The sequence below is a fragment of the Oncorhynchus kisutch genome, linkage group LG21, assembly GCF_002021735.2.
Source record: "Oncorhynchus kisutch isolate 150728-3 linkage group LG21, Okis_V2, whole genome shotgun sequence".
NCBI classification, from domain to species: Eukaryota; Metazoa; Chordata; class Actinopteri; order Salmoniformes; family Salmonidae; genus Oncorhynchus; species Oncorhynchus kisutch.
In genome coordinates this window covers 29341926-29359425 of record NC_034194.2, presented here as the reverse complement: position 1 = coordinate 29359425, position 17500 = coordinate 29341926, and the positions used below count along the sequence as shown (strand labels likewise).

General features: G+C 45.5%; 1 protein-coding gene across 1 annotated transcript in view; it reads right to left on the bottom strand.

The window, feature by feature from the left end:
- The window catches only part of LOC109884894 (1-phosphatidylinositol 4,5-bisphosphate phosphodiesterase beta-1), a 241621-nt gene that overhangs the window by 33860 nt on the left and 190261 nt on the right, over positions 1-17500 (bottom strand). The window contains exons 18-24 of the mRNA XM_031800167.1: positions 17470-17500; positions 17211-17326; positions 12798-12930; positions 11683-11736; positions 9027-9246; positions 736-901; positions 234-310 (exon numbers count right to left, since the gene is read on the bottom strand). The exon at positions 17470-17500 is cut by the window's right edge and continues 74 nt beyond it. Of these exons, the coding sequence (XP_031656027.1) occupies positions 234-310; positions 736-901; positions 9027-9246; positions 11683-11736; positions 12798-12930; positions 17211-17326; positions 17470-17500 (797 nt within the window). The remainder of the gene's footprint in view (positions 1-233; positions 311-735; positions 902-9026; positions 9247-11682; positions 11737-12797; positions 12931-17210; positions 17327-17469) is intronic.

Here is a 17500-nt window from a genome sequence, read left to right as displayed (position 1 = left end):
TGTGTGTGTGTGTGTGTGTGTGTGTGTGTGTGTGTGTGTGTGTGTTTGCGTGTGTGTGTGTGTGTGTGTTTGCGTGTGTGTGTGTGTGTTTGCGTGTGTGTGTGTGTGTGTGTGTGTGTGTGTGTGTGTGTGTGTGTGTGTGTGTGTGTGTGTGTGTGTGTGTGTGTGTGTGTGTGTGTGTGTGTGTTTGCGTGTGTGTGTGTGTGTTTGCGTGTGTGTGTGCACTTTTCTACTTGTCACAGATGTCTCTGATCTTCTTCAGCTGGGCACTCTGACACTCCTCGGCTATGGCTGTCAACTTCTCCAACAGCTAGAGATCCACAGGAAAAAGGACACTGGTTATCCTACAGTTTGTCTGCCTCGTAGCATATGATAGCTGACTCATGCTTTCTGTTTAACTCAGGTATGACTTATCGGTTGACATTGGAGAATATAATTGGTCTGTCAGTATGGTTCTATTCATCATGGATAAACTCTGACACCTCATCCACACAAACTGTACACAGATCAGGTACTACACTCAGTCACTGATCTAAGGTCAGCACAACAGGGTGATTTTGGCCATAAAGCCCTCGTTATACTGAGTTGAGGGTTAATGCCGATTCAACACAAATAATACATCTACTGTATGTAGTTAGGTACGCTGGTCTCTAGTATAACTCTGGTTGGGGATATGGTTAGGTGTGTGTGTGTGTGTGTGTGTGTGTGTGTGTGTGTGTGTGTGTGTGCATGTACCATTTTGTTGTGTTCTTTCTTCTGGTACTTCTCACTGTAATACTGCTCCTGTCTCAGTGCGAGTAGCTGTTGTTGCTGCTTCTCCTTCAGCTCAGACAGTCTCTGACTGGACTCCTGGTCCAACACACACAGCTCCTGCTCCAGGGTCGACAGGGACTGCTCCGACCTGCTAAACACACACGTAGGGGTTGGTAATGTTCTTTAGTTGTGCTGTGATTGGGTAATGTTCTATAGTTACACCGTGATTGGCTCAGTGTTCTGTCACTCATGGGGACACTACGTCACGCCAAATCTAAGGGTAGAGATAGAAAATTAATGTCTCATGGGTGCTGCCATAGAGTTACATTAGAAGTGCCCATCCAAGAAGGTTCAAGGTCATTAGCCACAGATAAAATGATGTCTAATCACGTTATATCTACAGTAGCTTTGATTGGACAATCAGCATCATACTTTCAAAATCTAATCTAGCAAGCTAGCAGTCATCATCATGAATCAAGTCAACAGTCTACTGGCAAATCCTTTTTAAATTAGGAGAAATTATAGATAAAACGTATCGGTACTCATCGGTCATCGGACATAAACATTAAACAACAAGCTAGAAATCACAAATTCAACAATGAGTGATTTGGAAGGAATTAGTGGCTAACTGCAAGTATTGCAAAGCAATCACCAGCCTGCTATTCAGTGGAATGGGTGTGTGGTTCCAAGTCTGGGTTTAAGGGTCACTTTACCAAGCATAAAAGGATAAACATTCCACATTGGCCATGTTGTCAATTCAGTATGACTTCTGCCGTGCTCAAAACAACTGGAAACTCAGAACTGGGAAATCTGACTTCAGTGAGTTCAAGACAACTGGGAACTCGGGAAAAAAAAAGAGCTCTGACTGGGAAAATACGCTTTGAACGGTCATCCAACTCGGGAACTTGGGCTCTTTCTAGAGCTCCGACCTGAAGATCACTGACGTCATCTTGACTCAACCTTGATTTTTTTCAGAGTTTCCAGTTGTCTTGAAAGCAGCATAAATCCAGAGAATGACAGACTTTGATGATAAAGTTTGATGACAAAATTTGCACACAAAGGACCGCCGCGCAGCCTTCCTGTTCAAGTGAGCACAGCACAACAAGGTGAGTCCGAAAATGCTGCTGCATAAATTATGTCTTTTTAATTTTTTTAAATTTTATTTCACCTTTAACCAGGTAGGCCATTTAACCAGGTAGGCCAGTTGAGAACAAGTTCTCATTTACAACTGCTAACTGGCCAAGATAAAGCAAAGAGGTGGGACACAAACAACAATACAGAGTTACACATGGAATAAACAAATGTAGTAGATTGCAACTCTGCCCTCTTTGGAAGTTCTATCTTGTCGGAAAATGTTATAGTTAGGGATGGAAATGTCAGGATTTTTGGTGACCTTCCTAAGCCAGTATTCAGACAAATCAAATCAAAGTTTATTTGTCACATGCGCCGAATACAACAGGTGTAGACCTTACAATGAAATGCTTACTTACAGGCTCTAACCAATGGTTTCGAAAAAAAGGTGTGTATGTGTGTGTGTGGGTAAGTAAAGAAATAAAACAACAGTAAAAAGACATTTGAAAAAAAAGTAGCAAGGCTATATACAGACACCTGTTAGTCAGGTTTATTGAGGTAGTATGTACATGTAGGTATCGTTAAAGTGACTATGCATATATGATGAACAGAGAGTACCAGAAGCGTAAAAAGAGGGGTTGGCGGGTGGTGGGACACAATGCAGATAGCCCGATTAGCCAATGTGTGGGAGCACTGGTTGGTCGGGCCATTGAGGTAGTATGTACATGAATGTATAGTTAAAGTGACTATGCATATAAGATAAACAGAGAGTAGCTGCAGCGTAAAAGAGGGGTTGGGGCGGCACACAATGCAAATAGTCCAGGTAGCCATTTGATTATCTGTTCAGGAGTCTTATGGCTTGGGGGTAAAGACTGTTGAGAAGCCTTTTTATCCTAGACTTTGCACTCCGGTACCGCTTGCCATGCGGTAGTAGAGAGAACAGTCTATGACTGGGGTGGCTGGGGTCTTTGACAATTTTTAGGGCCTTCCTCTGACACCGCCTGGTGTAAAGGTCCTGGATGGCAGGCAGCTTTGCCCCAGTGATGTACTGGGCCGTACGCACTACCCTCTGAAGTGCCTTGCGGTCGGAGGCCGAGCAATTGCCGTACCAGGCAGTGATGCAACCGGTCAGGATGCTCTCGATGTTACAGCTGTAGAACCGTTTGAGGATCTCAGGACCCATGCCAAATCTTTTTAGTTTCCTGAGGGGGAATAGGCTTTGTAGTGCCCTCTTCACGACTGTCTTGGTGTGTTTGGACCAATCTAGTTTGTTGTTAATGTGGACACCAAGGAATTTGAAGCTCTCAACCTGCTCCACTACAGCCCCGTCGATGATAATGGGGACATGCTTGGTGCTCCTTTTCCTGTAGTCCACAATCATCTCCTTAGTCTTGGTTACGTTGAGGGATGGGTTGTTATTTTGTTACCACCCGGCCAGGTCTCTGACCTCCTACCTAAAGGCTGTCTCGTCGTTGTCGGTGATCAGGCCTACCACTGTTGTGTAGTCAGCAAACTTAATGATGGTTTTGGAGTCATGCCTGGCCATGCAGTTGTGGGTGAACAGGGAATACAGGAGGGGACTGAGCACACACCCTTGGGGAGCTCCAGTGTGGCAGATCAGCGTTGCAGATTTGTTGCTACCTACCCTCACCACCTGGGGGTGGCCTGTCAGGAAGTCCAGGATCCAGTTGCAGAGGGAGGTGTTTAGTCCCAGGATCCTTAGCTTGGTGATGAGCTTTGAGGGTACTATGGTGTTGAACACTGAGCTGTCGTCAATGAACAGCATTCTCACATAGGTGTTCCTTTGTCCAGGTGGGAAAGGGCAGTGTGGAGTGCATCATCTGTGGATTTGTTTGGGCGGTATGCAAATTGGAGTGGGTCTAGGGTTTCTGGGATAATGGTGTTGATGTGAACCATTACCAGCCAATCAAAAGGACTTCATGGCTACGGACGTGAGTGCTACGGGCCTGTAGTCATTTAGGCAGGTTGCCTTTGTGTTCTTGGGCACAGGGACTATGGTGGTCTGCTTGAAGCATGTTGGTATTACAGACTCGATCAGGGACATGATGAAAATGTCAGTGAAGACACCTGCCAGTTGGTCAGCACATGCCCGGAGCACACATCCTGGTAATCCGTCTGGCCCCGCAGCCTTGTGTATGTTGACCTGTTTATAGGTCTTACTCACGTCGGCTACGGAGAGCGTGATCACACAGTCATCCAGAACAGCAGATGCTCTCATGCATGCCTCAGTGTTGCTTACCTCGAAGCGAGCATAGAAGTGATTTAGCTCGTCTGGTAGGCTCGTGTCACTGGGCAGCTCGCGGCTGTGCTTCCCTTTGTAGTCTATTATGGTTTGCAAGCCCTGTCACATCCGATGAGCGTAAGAGCCGGTGTAGTATGATTCAATCATAGCCCTGTATTGACGCTCTGCCTTATTGATGGTTCGTCGCAGGGCATAGCGGGATTTCTTGTAAGCTTCCGGGTTAGAGTCCCGAACCTTGAAAGCGGCAGCTCTACCCTTTAGCTCAGTGCGAAAGTTGCTTGTAATCCATGGCTTCGGTTGGGTTATGTACGTACAGTCACTGTGGGGACAACGTCCTCAATGGACTTATTGATAAAGCCAGTGACTGATGTGGTGTATTCCTCAATGTCATCGGAAGAATCCCGGAACATGTTCCAGTCTGTGATAGTAAAGCAGTCCTGAAGTTTAGCATCTGCTTCATCTGACCATTTTTTATAGACCAAGTCACTGGACACGGCTAGGACATCCGGGTTGGCAGAGTGTGCTGAGGCAGCGAATAAAACAAAAATGGGGAGGAGGCTTCTAATGTTAACATGCATGAAACCAAGGCTTTTACGTTTACAGAAGTCAACAAATGAGAGTGCCTGGGGAATGGGAGTGATGCTGGGCGCTGCAGGGCCTGTATGAACCTTTACATCACCAGAGGAACAGAGGAGGAGTAGGATAAGGGTACAGCTAAAGACTATAAGAACTGGTTGTCTAGTGCATTCAGAACAGAGAGTAAAAGGAGCAGGTTTCTGGGCGCGGAAGAATAGATTCAAGGCATAATGTACAGACAAGGGTATGGTAGGATGTGAATACAGTGGAGGTAAACCTAGGCATTGCGTGCTGATGAGAGAGGTTTTGTCTCTAGAGACATTGTTTAGACCAGGTGAGGTCACCACATGTGTGGGAGGTGAAACAAACAGGCTAGCTAAGTCATATTGAGCAGGGCTGGAGGCTCTACAGTGAAATAAGACAATAATCACTAACCAAAACAGTAATGGACAAGACATATTGACATTAGGGAGAGACATGCGTAGCTGAGTGATCATAGGGACCAGTGGGAGGCTAGGCGAGCTGGAGACATGGTGATTCAGACAGCTAGCGGGTCGGGGCTAGAAGGCTAGTAGAAGGGATTTAGGGGGGGCGTCGCGGGGGAAGAAGTCTGTTGTTTGTTGTCCCCTCGGACGGTTACGTCGGCAGGCTAGTCGTGTTGGATTGGCAGGGATCCGTGTAGGCAGTAAAAGGGTCCAAAGCAAAATAGGTATTGTTGCTCAAGAAATTGGCTGATGGTCCTCTTCAGCTAACAGTCTGATATGCTCTAGGCAGCTAGCGGGCCGCGGATGGGCCTTCAGGGAACGTCGCAACGGAGCAGCGTGTTGAAACACCTCGGATGGATTACGTCGGTAGACCAGTCGTGGTGGAATCGGCGGGGCGCCGTGTCGGTAGTAAAAGGGGTCCAGGCCAATTGGCAAAATACAGTGCCTTGCGAAAGTATTCGGCCCCCTTGAACTTTGCGACCTTTTGCCACATTTCAGGCTTCAAACATAAAGATATAAAACTGTATTTTTTTGTGAAGAATCAACAACAAGTGGGACACAATCATGAAGTGGAAGGACATTTATTGGATATTTCAAACTTTTTTAACAAATCAAAAACTGAAAAATTGGGCGTGCAAAATTATTCAGCCCCCTTAAGTTAATACTTTGTAGCGCCACCTTTTGCTGCGATTACAGCTGTAAGTCGCTTGGGGTATGTCTCTATCAGTTTTGCACATCGAGAGACTGACATTTTTTCCCATTCCTCCTTGCAAAACAGCTCGAGCTCAGTGAGGTTGGATGGAGAGCATTTGTGAACAGCAGTTTTCAGTTCTTTCCACAGATTCTCGATTGGATTCAGGTCTGGACTTTGACTTGGCCATTCTAACACCTGGATATGTTTATTTTTTAACCATTCCATTGTAGATTTTGCTTTATGTTTTGGATCATTGTCTTGTTGGAAGACAAATCTCCGTCCCAGTGTCAGGTCTTTTGCAGATTCCATCAGGTTTTCTTCCAGAATGGTCCTGTATTTGGCTCCATCCATCTTCCCATCAATTTTAACCATCTTCCCTGTCCCTGCTGAAGAAAAGCAGGCCCAAACCATGATGCTGCCACCACCATGTTTGACAGTGGTGATGGTGTGTTCAGGATGATGAGCTGTGTTGCTTTTACGCCAAACATAACGTTTTGCATTGTTGCCAAAAAGTTCAATTTTGGTTTCATCTGACCAGAGCACCTTCTTCCACATGTTTGGTGTGTCTCCCAGGTGGCTTGTGGCAAACTTTAAACAACACTTTTTATGGATATCTTTAAGAAATGGGTTTCTTCTTGCCACTCTTCCATAAAGGCCAGATTTGTGCAATATACGACTGATTGTTGTCCTATGGACAGAGTCTCCCACCTCAGCTGTAGATCTCTGCAGTTCATCCAGAGTGATCATGGGCCTCTTGGCTGCATCTCTGATCAGTCTTCTCCTTGTATGAGCTGAAAGTTTAGAGGGACGGCCAGGTCTTGGTAGATTTGCAGTGGTCTGATACTCCTTCCATTTCAATATTATCGCTTGCACAGTGCTCCTTGGGATGTTTAAAGCTTGGGAAATCTTTTTGTATCCAAATCCGGCTTTAAACTTCTTCACAACAGTATCTCGGACCTGCCTGGTGTGTTCCTTGTTCTTCATGATGCTCTCTGCGCTTTTAACGGACCTCTGAGACTATCACAGTGCAGGTGCATTTATACGGAGACTCTATTACACACAGGTGGATTGTATTTATTTAGGTCAACATTGGAACATTCAGAGATCCTCACTGAACTTCTGGAGAGAGTTTGCTGCACTGAAAGTAAAGGGGCTGAATAATTTTGCACGCCCAATTTTTCAGTTTTTGATTTGTTAAAAAAGTTTGAAATATCCAATAAATGTCGTTCCACTTCATGATTGTGTCCCACTTGTTGTTGATTCTTCACAAAAAAATACAGTTTTATATCTTTATGTTACAAGCCTGAAATGTGGCAGACGGTCGCAAAGTTCAAGGGGGCCGAATACTTTCGCAAGGCACTGTATGTATTGTAGCCCAAGGAGTGGCTGATGGACCAGGGAGATATGTATACTGTAGCTAAGAAAGTAATACTCAGTGTATGTTGTGTAGTAAGCTGTTAGTAGCCCATGTGCATCACCCTAATCATTTGGTCCCTTTCCCCCTCATAACAGAGCCTACTGTTCTGACTTGGTGGTGCACATGTAACCTATTGCCTGTTTTAGAGAAATGTCATCATCGAATATTGTAAGAGCTTTCATTGTCTGCTGATATGCCCCCTTTATTTATCCTATGGTTTTGTCTTGGTGTACAGGGAGAATACTGTAAGAACGGCCCATGTTCTGAGTCCTAGCTTGCTCATTAATGTCTTAATCGAAATGACAGATTGCCTCATACCCACTTATCGTCCCCTTATGCCATAGTTTGTACATCTCAATAGTCATTAAAAACCACATTTGTTTAAGCAAGTCAGCCATATCAGCTATGTATTTTTTAAAGGCAATAAATTAGGCTGAATGAATTGTTTCACTGCCAGACAAGGCGTAGCAGTGGTAAGGTGTTGGGACTTCTGTTGGGAGAGTTTGTGGGCACCGTTTGTCACCGTTATAGTGCAATAAATCTATTGTTTAGTGTTGTGTTGTGTAGTAGCTTTGCTGGCATGGATTATTTTTTGGTTTTGCCTACCAAGATTTATATCCTAAAATCGCCACTGGTGAGAGGAATAGAGGGATACAGAAAGAAGGGCAGGGAGGAGGACTAAGAGGAGGGGAAGAGTAGCAGAGGAGGACTAAGAGGAGGAGAAGAAGAGTAGCGGAGGAGGACTAAGAGGAGGAGAAGAAGAGTAGCGGAGGAGGACTAAGAGGAGGGGAAGAGTAGCAGAGGAGGACTAAGAGGAGGAGAAGAAGAGCAGGGAGGAGGACTAAGAGGAGGAGAAGAAGGGCAGGGAGGAGGACTAAGAGGAGGAGAAGAAGAGCAGGGAGGAGGACTAAGAGGATGAGAAGAAGAGCAGGGAGGAGGACTAAGAGGAGGAGAAGAAGAGCAGGGAGGAGGACTAAGAGGAGGAGAAGAAGAGCAGGGAGGAGGACTAAGAGGAGGAGAAGAAGAGCAGGGAGGAGGACTAAGAGGAGGAGAAGAAGAGCAGGGAGGAGGACTAAGAGGAGGAGAAGAAGAGTAGGGAGGAGGACTAAGAGGAGGAGAAGAAGAGCAGGGAGGAGGACTAAGAGGAGGAGAAGAAGAGCAGGGAGGAGGACTAAGAGGATGAGAAGAAGAGCAGGGAGGAGGACTAAGAGGAGGAGAAGAAGAGCAGGGAGGAGGACTAAGAGGAGGAGAAGAAGAGCAGGGAGGAGGACTAAGAGGATGAGAAGAAGAGCAGGGAGGAGGACTAAGAGGAGGGGAAGAAGAGCAGGGAGGAGGACTAAGAGGAGGGGAAGAAGAGCAGGGAGGAGGACTAAGAGGAGGAGAAGAAGAGCAGGGAGGAGGACTAAGAGGAGGGGAAGAAGAGCAGGGAGGAGGACTAAGAGGAGGGGAAGAAGAGCAGGGAGGAGGACTAAGAGGAGGAGAAGAGGAGCAGGGAGGAGGACTAAGAGGATGAGAAGAAGAGCAGGGAGGAGGACTAAGAGGAGGAGAAGAAGAGCAGGGAGGAGGACTAAGAGGAGGAGAAGAAGAGCAGGGAGGAGGACTAAGAGGAGGGGAAGAGTAGCAGAGGAGGACTAAGAGGAGGAGAAGAAGAGTAGCGGAGGAGGACTAAGAGGAGGAGAAGAAGAGTAGCGGAGGAGGACTAAGAGGAGGAGAAGAAGAGTAGCGGAGGAGGACTAAGAGGAGGAGAAGAAGAGCAGGGCTACCTACCTTTTCTTACCATCACGTTTGTGGCTCTTCTGCAGCGTGGAGGTCCTGCGCTGGTGCTGGTTCTGCAGCTCTGCAGCCCTGGCCGTGTGCTCCTTGATCAGCTCGCTGGTCTTACGGTGGTGTTTCCTTACCAACTCCTTCATCTCTTTATACTGCTTCCTCTGCTCCCTCACAAAGCCCTTCTGCTGCTTCAACTCCTCTACTGTCTGGGCCTCCATCTCTGGAAGAAGGAGGGATGCAAAGAAGAGAGAGAGAGAGAGAGAGAGAGAGAGAGAGAGAGAGAGAGAGAGAGAGAGAGAGAGAGAGAGAGAGAGAGAGAGAGAGAGAGAGAGAAAAGTGTTTTGATCAATGCCTTTCTTCCTGTCAGTTTTGTTTCTTTACATACAGGATGCACAATTCTGTGATGTTTCAGATTGGTGTAATGCCAGTACAGATAGACAAATGACCACACATGTTCACTTAGCTTGTTACTGAGTCTTACTTAATTGGTCTACACGGACAAGTTCTGGCCTCTCGGAAAGATATCCGTTTGTCTCTGTGAATGGTTTGTCCTCTGACAAATCAACTGTAAATTTCGGTGATCCTCAAGGTTCCGTTTTAGGACCACTATTGTTTTCACTATATATTTTACCTCTTGGGGATGTCATTCGAAAACATAATGTTAACTTTCACTGCTATGCGGATGACACACAGCTGTACATTTCAATGAAACATGGTGAAGCCCCAAAATTGCCCTCGCTAGAAGCCTGTGTTTCAGACATAAGGAAGTGGATGGCTGCAAACTTTCTACTTTTAAACTCGGACAAAACAGAGATGCTTGTTCTAGGTCCCAAGAAACAAAGAGATCTTCTGTTGAATCTGACAATTAATCTGGATGGTTATACAGTCATTTCAAATAAAACTGTGAAGGACCTCGGTGTTACTCTGGACCCTGATCTCTCTTTTGACGAACATATCAAGAAGGTTTCAAGGACAGCTTCTTTCCATCTATGTAACATTGCAAAAATCAGAAACTTTCTGTCGAAAAATGATGCTGAAAAATTAATCCATGCTTTTGTTACTTCTAGGTTAGACTACTGCAATGTTCTACTTTCCGGCTACCCGGATAAAGCACTAAATAAACTTCAGTTAGTGCTAAATACGGCTGCTAGAATCCTGACTAGAACCAAAATATTTGATCATATTACTCCAGTGCTAGCCTCCCTACACTGGCTTCCTGTTAAGGCAAGGGCTGATTTCAAGGTTTTACTGCTAACCTACAAAGCATTACATGGGCTTGCTCCTACCTATCTTTCCGATTTGGTCCTGCCGTACATACCTACACGTACCCTACAAGACGCAGGCCTCCTAATTGTCCCTAGAATTTCTAAGCAAACAGCTGGAGGCAGGGCTTTCTCATATAGAGCTCCATTTTTATGGAATGGTCTGCCTACCCATGTGAGAGACGCAGCCTCGGTCTCAACCTTTAAGTCTTTACTGAAGACTCATCTCTTCAGTAGATCATATGATTGAGTGTAGTCTGGCCCAGGAGTGTGAAGGTGAACGGAAAGGCTCTGGAGCAACGAACCGCCCTTACTGTCTCTGCCTGGCCGGTTCCCCTCTCTCCACTGGGATTCTGTGCCTCTAACCCTATTACAGGGGCGGAGTCACTGGCTTACTGGTGCTCTTCCTTGCCATCCCTAGGAGGGGTGCATTGCTTGAGTGGGTTGAGTCACTGATCTTCCTGTCTGGGTTGGCGCCCCACCTTGGGTTGTGCCGTGGCGAAGATCTTTGTGGCCTGTACTCGGCCTTGTCTCAGGATGGTAAGTTGGTGGTTGAAGTTATCCCTCTAGTGGTGTGGGGGCTGTGCTTTGGAAAAGTGGGTGAGGTTATATCCTTCCTGTTTGGCCCTGTCCGGGGGTATCATCGGATGGGGCAACAGTGTCTCCTGACCCCTCCTGTCTCAGCCTCCAGTATTTATGTTGCAGTAGTTTATGTGTCGGGGGGCTAGGGTCAGTTTGTTATATCTGGAGTACTTATCCTGTCTTATCCGGTGTCCTGTGTGAATTTAAGTATGCTCTCTTTCTTTCCCTCTCTCGGAGGACCTGAGCCCTAGGACCATGCCTCAGGACTACCTGGCATGATGACTCCTTGCTGTCCCCAGTCCACCTGGCCGTGCTGCTGCTCCAGTTTCAACTGTTCTGCCTGCAGCTATGGAACCCTGACCTGTTCACCGGACGTGCTACCTGTCCCAGACCTGCTGTTTTCAACTCTCTAGAGACAGCAGGAACGGTAGAGGTACTCTTAATGATCGGCTATGAAAAGCCAACTGACATTTACTCCTGAGGTGCTGACTTGTTGCACCCTCGACAACTACTGTGATTATTATTATTTGACCATGCTGGTCATTTATGAACATTTGAACATCTTGGCCATGTTCTGTTATAATCTCCACCCGGCACAGCCAGAAGAGGACTGGCCACCCCTCATAGCCTGTTTCCTCTCTAGGTTTCTTCCTCGGTTTAGGCCTTTCTAGGGAGTTTTTCCTAGCCACCGTGCTTCTACACATTGCTTGCTGTTTTGGGTTTTAGGCTGGGTTTCTGTATAGCACTTTGAGATATCAGCTGATGTAAGAAGGGCTATATAAATACATTTGATTTGATTACTCTAGTCTTACCTGTGAGAACACTCTGAATGACGTCCTCAGTCTTCACTGCAATTTTCACTGAACCTGATGAACAATATAGACCTGTTAGTGCGGGTTTTGGCAGGTTGTATCTGGCAACCCAAGTGGGTGGTAAATGTGTTGTGGAATGCCAAATGTAAGTTAACTGGTTGCCGTTTCGGAGTCACAGTCATGATAAACTACATGGCAAAAAATATGTGGACACCCCTACAAATGAGTGGATTTGACTATTTCAACCACACCCTTTGCTGACAGGTGTATAAAATTGAGCACACACCCACCCAATCTCCATAGACAAACATTGGCAGTAGAATGGCCTTACTGAAGAGCTGTTAGTTCATCAAAGTCAGTTCATCAAATTCCTGCCCTGCCCCAGCTGGTCAACTGTAAGTGCTGTTATTGTGAAGTGGAAACGTCTAGGAGCAACAATGGCTTAGCCACGAAGTGGTAGGCCACACTAGCTCACAGAACGGAACCGCTGAGTGCTGAAGCCCGTATCGCTTAAAAATCGTCTGTCCATGGTTACAATAATCACTGCAGAGTTTCAAACCGCCACTGGAAGCACAAGAACTGTTCCTCGGGAGCTTCATGAAATGGCTTTCCATGGCAAAGCAGCCCCACACAAGCCTAAGATCAACTGGAGTGGTGGTCGATACAGAAATTATTTGTCGAGATTGGTTTAGAAAAACATGACTGGCCTGCACAGAGCCCTGATCTCAACCCCATCAAACAACTTTGGAATTAATTGCAACACCGGCTGCGAGCCAGGTCTAATCGCTATACATCAGTGCCCAACCTCACTAATGCTCCTGGTTGAATGGAAGCAAGTCCCCGCAGCAATGTTCCGACATCAAGTGGAAAGCCTTCCCAGAAGAGTGGAGGCTGTTTTCACAGCAAAGGGGGACCAACTCCATATTAATGCCCATGATTTTGGAATGAGATGTTCAACGAGCAGATGTCCACATTCTTTTGGTCATGCAGTGTTTGTTTGTTTGTTTTTTCCTCATGAAGCGCTTTGAGATTTCTATTATGAAAAGCGCAATAGAAGTTTAATAAATTATTATTATTATTATTACTGTAAGTTCAAGTGGAGAGTTGACCTCTACCTGTGGGCTGTGGCTGGTGGCTGACCAGGCTGGGGGGTTTGGAGGAGATGATGGGGGTGTGGCTGACCCCGTTCTCTGCTGGCAAGGTCACCCGGGGGTCAGGCTCCATTGGGTCATCACCAGCCGCCTCCACCTATCAATCAAATACATTGACAGCGCAACTGATAAGGTGCCTTTATGAGGCATTTTTTACTGAGCCTCAAAGCACTTTATCAGGTCCACACAGTACTGGTCACATTGACTTATCACATCATCTGACTAGAGTGTCAGCATCTGCCCAATGTACTGTACAGCTGAAGTCGAAAGTTTCACAATTCCTGACATTTAATCCTAGTAAAAATTCCCTGTCTTAGGTCCGTTAGGATCACCACTTAATTTTAAGAATGTGAAATGTCAGAATAATAGCCGAGATAATGATTTATTTCAGATTTGATTTATTTCATCACATTCCCAGTGGTTCAGAAGTTTACATACACTCAGTTAGTATTTGGTAGCATTGCCTTGAAATTGTTTAACTTGGTCAAACATTTTGGGTAGCCTTCCACAAGCTTCCCACAATAAGTTGGGTGACTTTTGGCCCATTCCTCCTGACAGAGCTGGTGTAACTGAGTCAGGTTTGTAGGCCTCCTTGCTCGCACACTCTTTCAGTTCTGCCCACAAATCTTCTATAGGATTGGAGGTCAGGGCTTTGTGATGGACACTCCAATACCTTGACTTTGTTGTCCTTAAGCCATTTTGCCACAACTTTGGAAGTACGCTTGGGGTCATTGTCCATTTGGAAGACCCATTTGCGACCAAGCTCTAACTTCCTGACTGATGTCTTGAGATGTTGCTTCAATATATCCACATCATTTTCCTGCCTCATGATGCCATCTATTTTGTGATGTGCACCAGTCCCTCCTGCAGCATAGCACCCCCACAACATGATGCTGCCACCCCCGTTGTCACGACATCCGCCGAAGTCAGCTCCTCTCCTTGTTCGGGCGGCGTTCAGCGGTCGACGTCACCGGTCTTCTAGCCATCGCCGCTCCATTTTTTTCATTGTTCTATTTGTTTTGTCTTGTTCCCCGTTTACATTCCCTAATCACACTGCATATACTGTATATATTCCTCTGTTCCCCCCATGTCTTTGTGTGGAATTGTTTTGTTTTGTGTTCATTGTATCGCGCCAGTCTGTTGTTGCTCTTGGCAAATAAAGTGGCCTGATCACCTGTCTCTGCTCTCCTGCACTTGCCTCGAATGACCAGCAGCGAAAACCCTGACATGGTTGGGATGGTGTTCTTCGGCTTGCAAGCCTCCCCCTTTTTCCTCCAAACATAACGATGGTCATTATGGCCAAACAGTTCTATTTATGTTTCATCATACGAGAGGACATTTATCCAAAAAGTACGATATTTGTCCCCATGTGGAGTTGCAAACCGTAGTCTGGCTTTTTTATGGCGGTTTTGGAGCAGTGGCTTCTTCCTTTCAGGTTATGTCGATATAGGACTTGTTTAACTGTGGATATAGATACTTTTGTACCTGTTTTCTCCAGCATCTTCACAAGGTCCTTTGATGTTGTTCTGGGATTGATTTGCACTTTTCACACCAAAGTACGTTCATCTCTAGGAGACAGAGTGTGTCTCCTTCCTGAGCAGTATGATGGCTGCTTGGTCCCATGGTGTTTATACTTAAGCACTATTGTTTGTACAGATGAACGTGGTACCTTCAGGCATTTGGAAATTGCTTCCAAGGATGAACCAGACTTGTGGTGGTCTACAAATTTCTGAAGTCTTGGCTGATTTCTTTTGATTTGCACATGATGTCAAGCAAAAAGGCACTGAGTTTGAATGCAGGCCTTGAAATACATCCACAGGTACACCTCCAATTGACTCAAATGATGTCAATTAGCCTATCAGAAGCTTCTAAAGCCATGGCATCATTTTCTGGAATTTTCCAAGCTTATTAAAGGCACAGTCAACTTAGTGTATGTTAACTTCTGACCCACTGGAATTGTGATACAGTGAATTATAAGTGAAATAATCTGTCTGTAAACAATTGTTGAAAAAATGACTTGTGTCATGCACAAAGTAGATGTCCTAACCAACTTGCCAAAACTATAGTTTGTGAACAAGACATTTGTGGAGTGGTTGAACAACGAGTTTTAATGACTCCAACCTAAGTGTATGTAAACTTCCTACTTCAACTGTATGTCACATTACAATCCAACACATACATGGTTTTGCTGAATGTTTTTGCCGCCTATGCAATGAGATGATAGTAGAACCATACGATTCCATGACTCTATTACAAACAAGCTACTGTACGTCAAATATACGACACCACAATCAACACACCACACACACAGAGCGTACCTGCAGCCTGTTGGAAACCTTGTAGACATAGCTGTGGTACCCCACTCTCAGCTCACATCATAGTGACACTGACAACACTCTCTAACGTTTCACTAACATTTAGCCAATGTTCTTACGTTGTCTCAAAGGTCTCCTAACGCTCTCTACTACTTTCTTTTTTTTCTTTTTCCTCTAGGTTCTCCCAACGTTCTCTCTAGGTTCTCTTCAACCTTGACTTGTTGTAGTACTTGGCGTGTATTTCTTTCAAATATTATTCTAATAAACCACCTGTTACTGAGTCGTCCCCCCCTGAACTGGTTCTGTTTTCCTCTGCTCTTCTCTTCTATCTAATCAATTCAATTCAAGGGCTTTATTGGGAAACATGTTAACATTGCCAAAGCAACTGAAGTAGATCATAAACAAAAGAGAAATAAACAATAAAAACATGAACAGTAAACATTACACTCACAGAAGTTCCATTAGAATAAAGACATTTCAAATGTCATATTATGTATATATACAGTGTTGTAACGATGTGCAAATGGTTATTGTACAAAAGGGAGAATAAACAAACATAAATATGGGTTGTATTTACAATGGTGTTTGTTCTTCACTGGTTGCCCTTTTCTTGTGGCAACAGGTCACAAATCTTCCTGCTGTGATGGCACACTGTTGTATTTCACTCAATAGATATGGGAGTTTATCGAAATCGGATTTGTTTTTTAATTCTTTGTGAATCTGTGTTCTCTGAGGGAAATATGTGTCTCTAATATGGTCATACATTTGGCAGGAGGTTAGGAAGTGCAGCTCAGTTTCCACCTCATTTTGTTGGTAGTGTGCACATAGCCTGTCTTCTCTTGAGAGCCTATGGCAGCCTTTCTCAATAGCAAGGCTATGCTCACTGAGTCTGTACATAGTCAAAGCTTTCCTTAATTTTGGGTCAGTCACAGTGGTCAGGTATTCTGCCGCTGTGTACTCTCTGTTTAGGGCCAAATAGCATTCTAGTTTGCTCTGTTTTTTTGTTAATTCTTTCCAATGTGTCAAATAATACTCTTTTTGTTTTCTCATGATTTGGTTTAATCTCCCTCTGTATCTGAACCTCCAGTGGAAAGCCAACCAGGCGACCGTTGCCATGGTGTCGGCATGTACAAGCTCTCCATTGACTGTCCCTGTGGGTAATAAGCTCAACCCATCCACCGTCCCTCACCTCATAACCCTCACCACGCAATTCCTAACCCCTGGTCAATAGCTCTAACTCAATCATCTCTTCACAAAGCGACAGGCAGTTCCTAACCCCTGGTCAATAGCTCTAACCCAATCATCTCTTCACAAAGCGACAGGCCTCAGTTCCTAACCCCTGGTCAATAGCTCTAACCCAATCATCTCTTCACAAAGCGACAGGCCTCAGTTCCTAACCCCTGGTCAATAGCTCTAACTCAATCATCTCTTCACAAAGCGACAGGCAGTTCCTAACCCCTGGTCAATAGCTCTAACCCAATCATCTCTTCACAAAGCGACAGGCCTCAGTTCCTAACCCCTGGTCAATAGCTCTAACCCAATCATCTCTTCACAAAGCGACAGGCCTCAGTTCCTAATCGCTGGCCAATAGCTCTAACTCAATCATCTCTTCACAAAGCGACAGGCCTCAGTTCCTAACCCCTGGTCAATAGCTCTAACTCAATCATCTCTTCACAAAGCGGCAGGCCTCAGTTCCTAATCGCTGGTCAATAGCTCTAACCCAATCATCTCTTCACAAAGCGACAGGCCTCAGTTCCTAACCCCTGGTCAATAGCTCTAACTCAATCATCTCTTCACAAAGCGACAGGCCTCAGTTCCTAATCGCTGGTCAATAGCTCTAACCCAATCATCTCTTCACAAAGCGACAGGCAGTTCCTAACCCCTGGTCAATAGCTCTAACCCAAAGAGAGGACTACTGGGAGATGCTCATTGATCTGTTACAAGTCGATTAGTGTGGGGATCACACACACACACACACACACGCGCACACACACACGCAAGCACACACGCATGCACGCAAGCACACACGCACACACAAATACTAATACAAAAACACACACACCTCTCTGCTGTCCTCCTCCTCTGCCCCCTCCTCCAAAGTGAGAGCTGCCAGTTGATTGGCTCTCTGCTCCATCAGGTTGACGTAACGGATGGGATTGGACAATGCCTCGATGACATCTGAGAAAGAGATCAGAGTGAGGGAGGGGACAGAATGTATCATAGATGATGTTATGTAAGCCCGTGGAAACATCAACATGGTAGAACTCTATGGTTAGTTACTGTATATACCAGTATTCTGTAGGGTATGTCAACCACTGTACCTGCAAATGTATCAGGGACATAGTCCTTGAC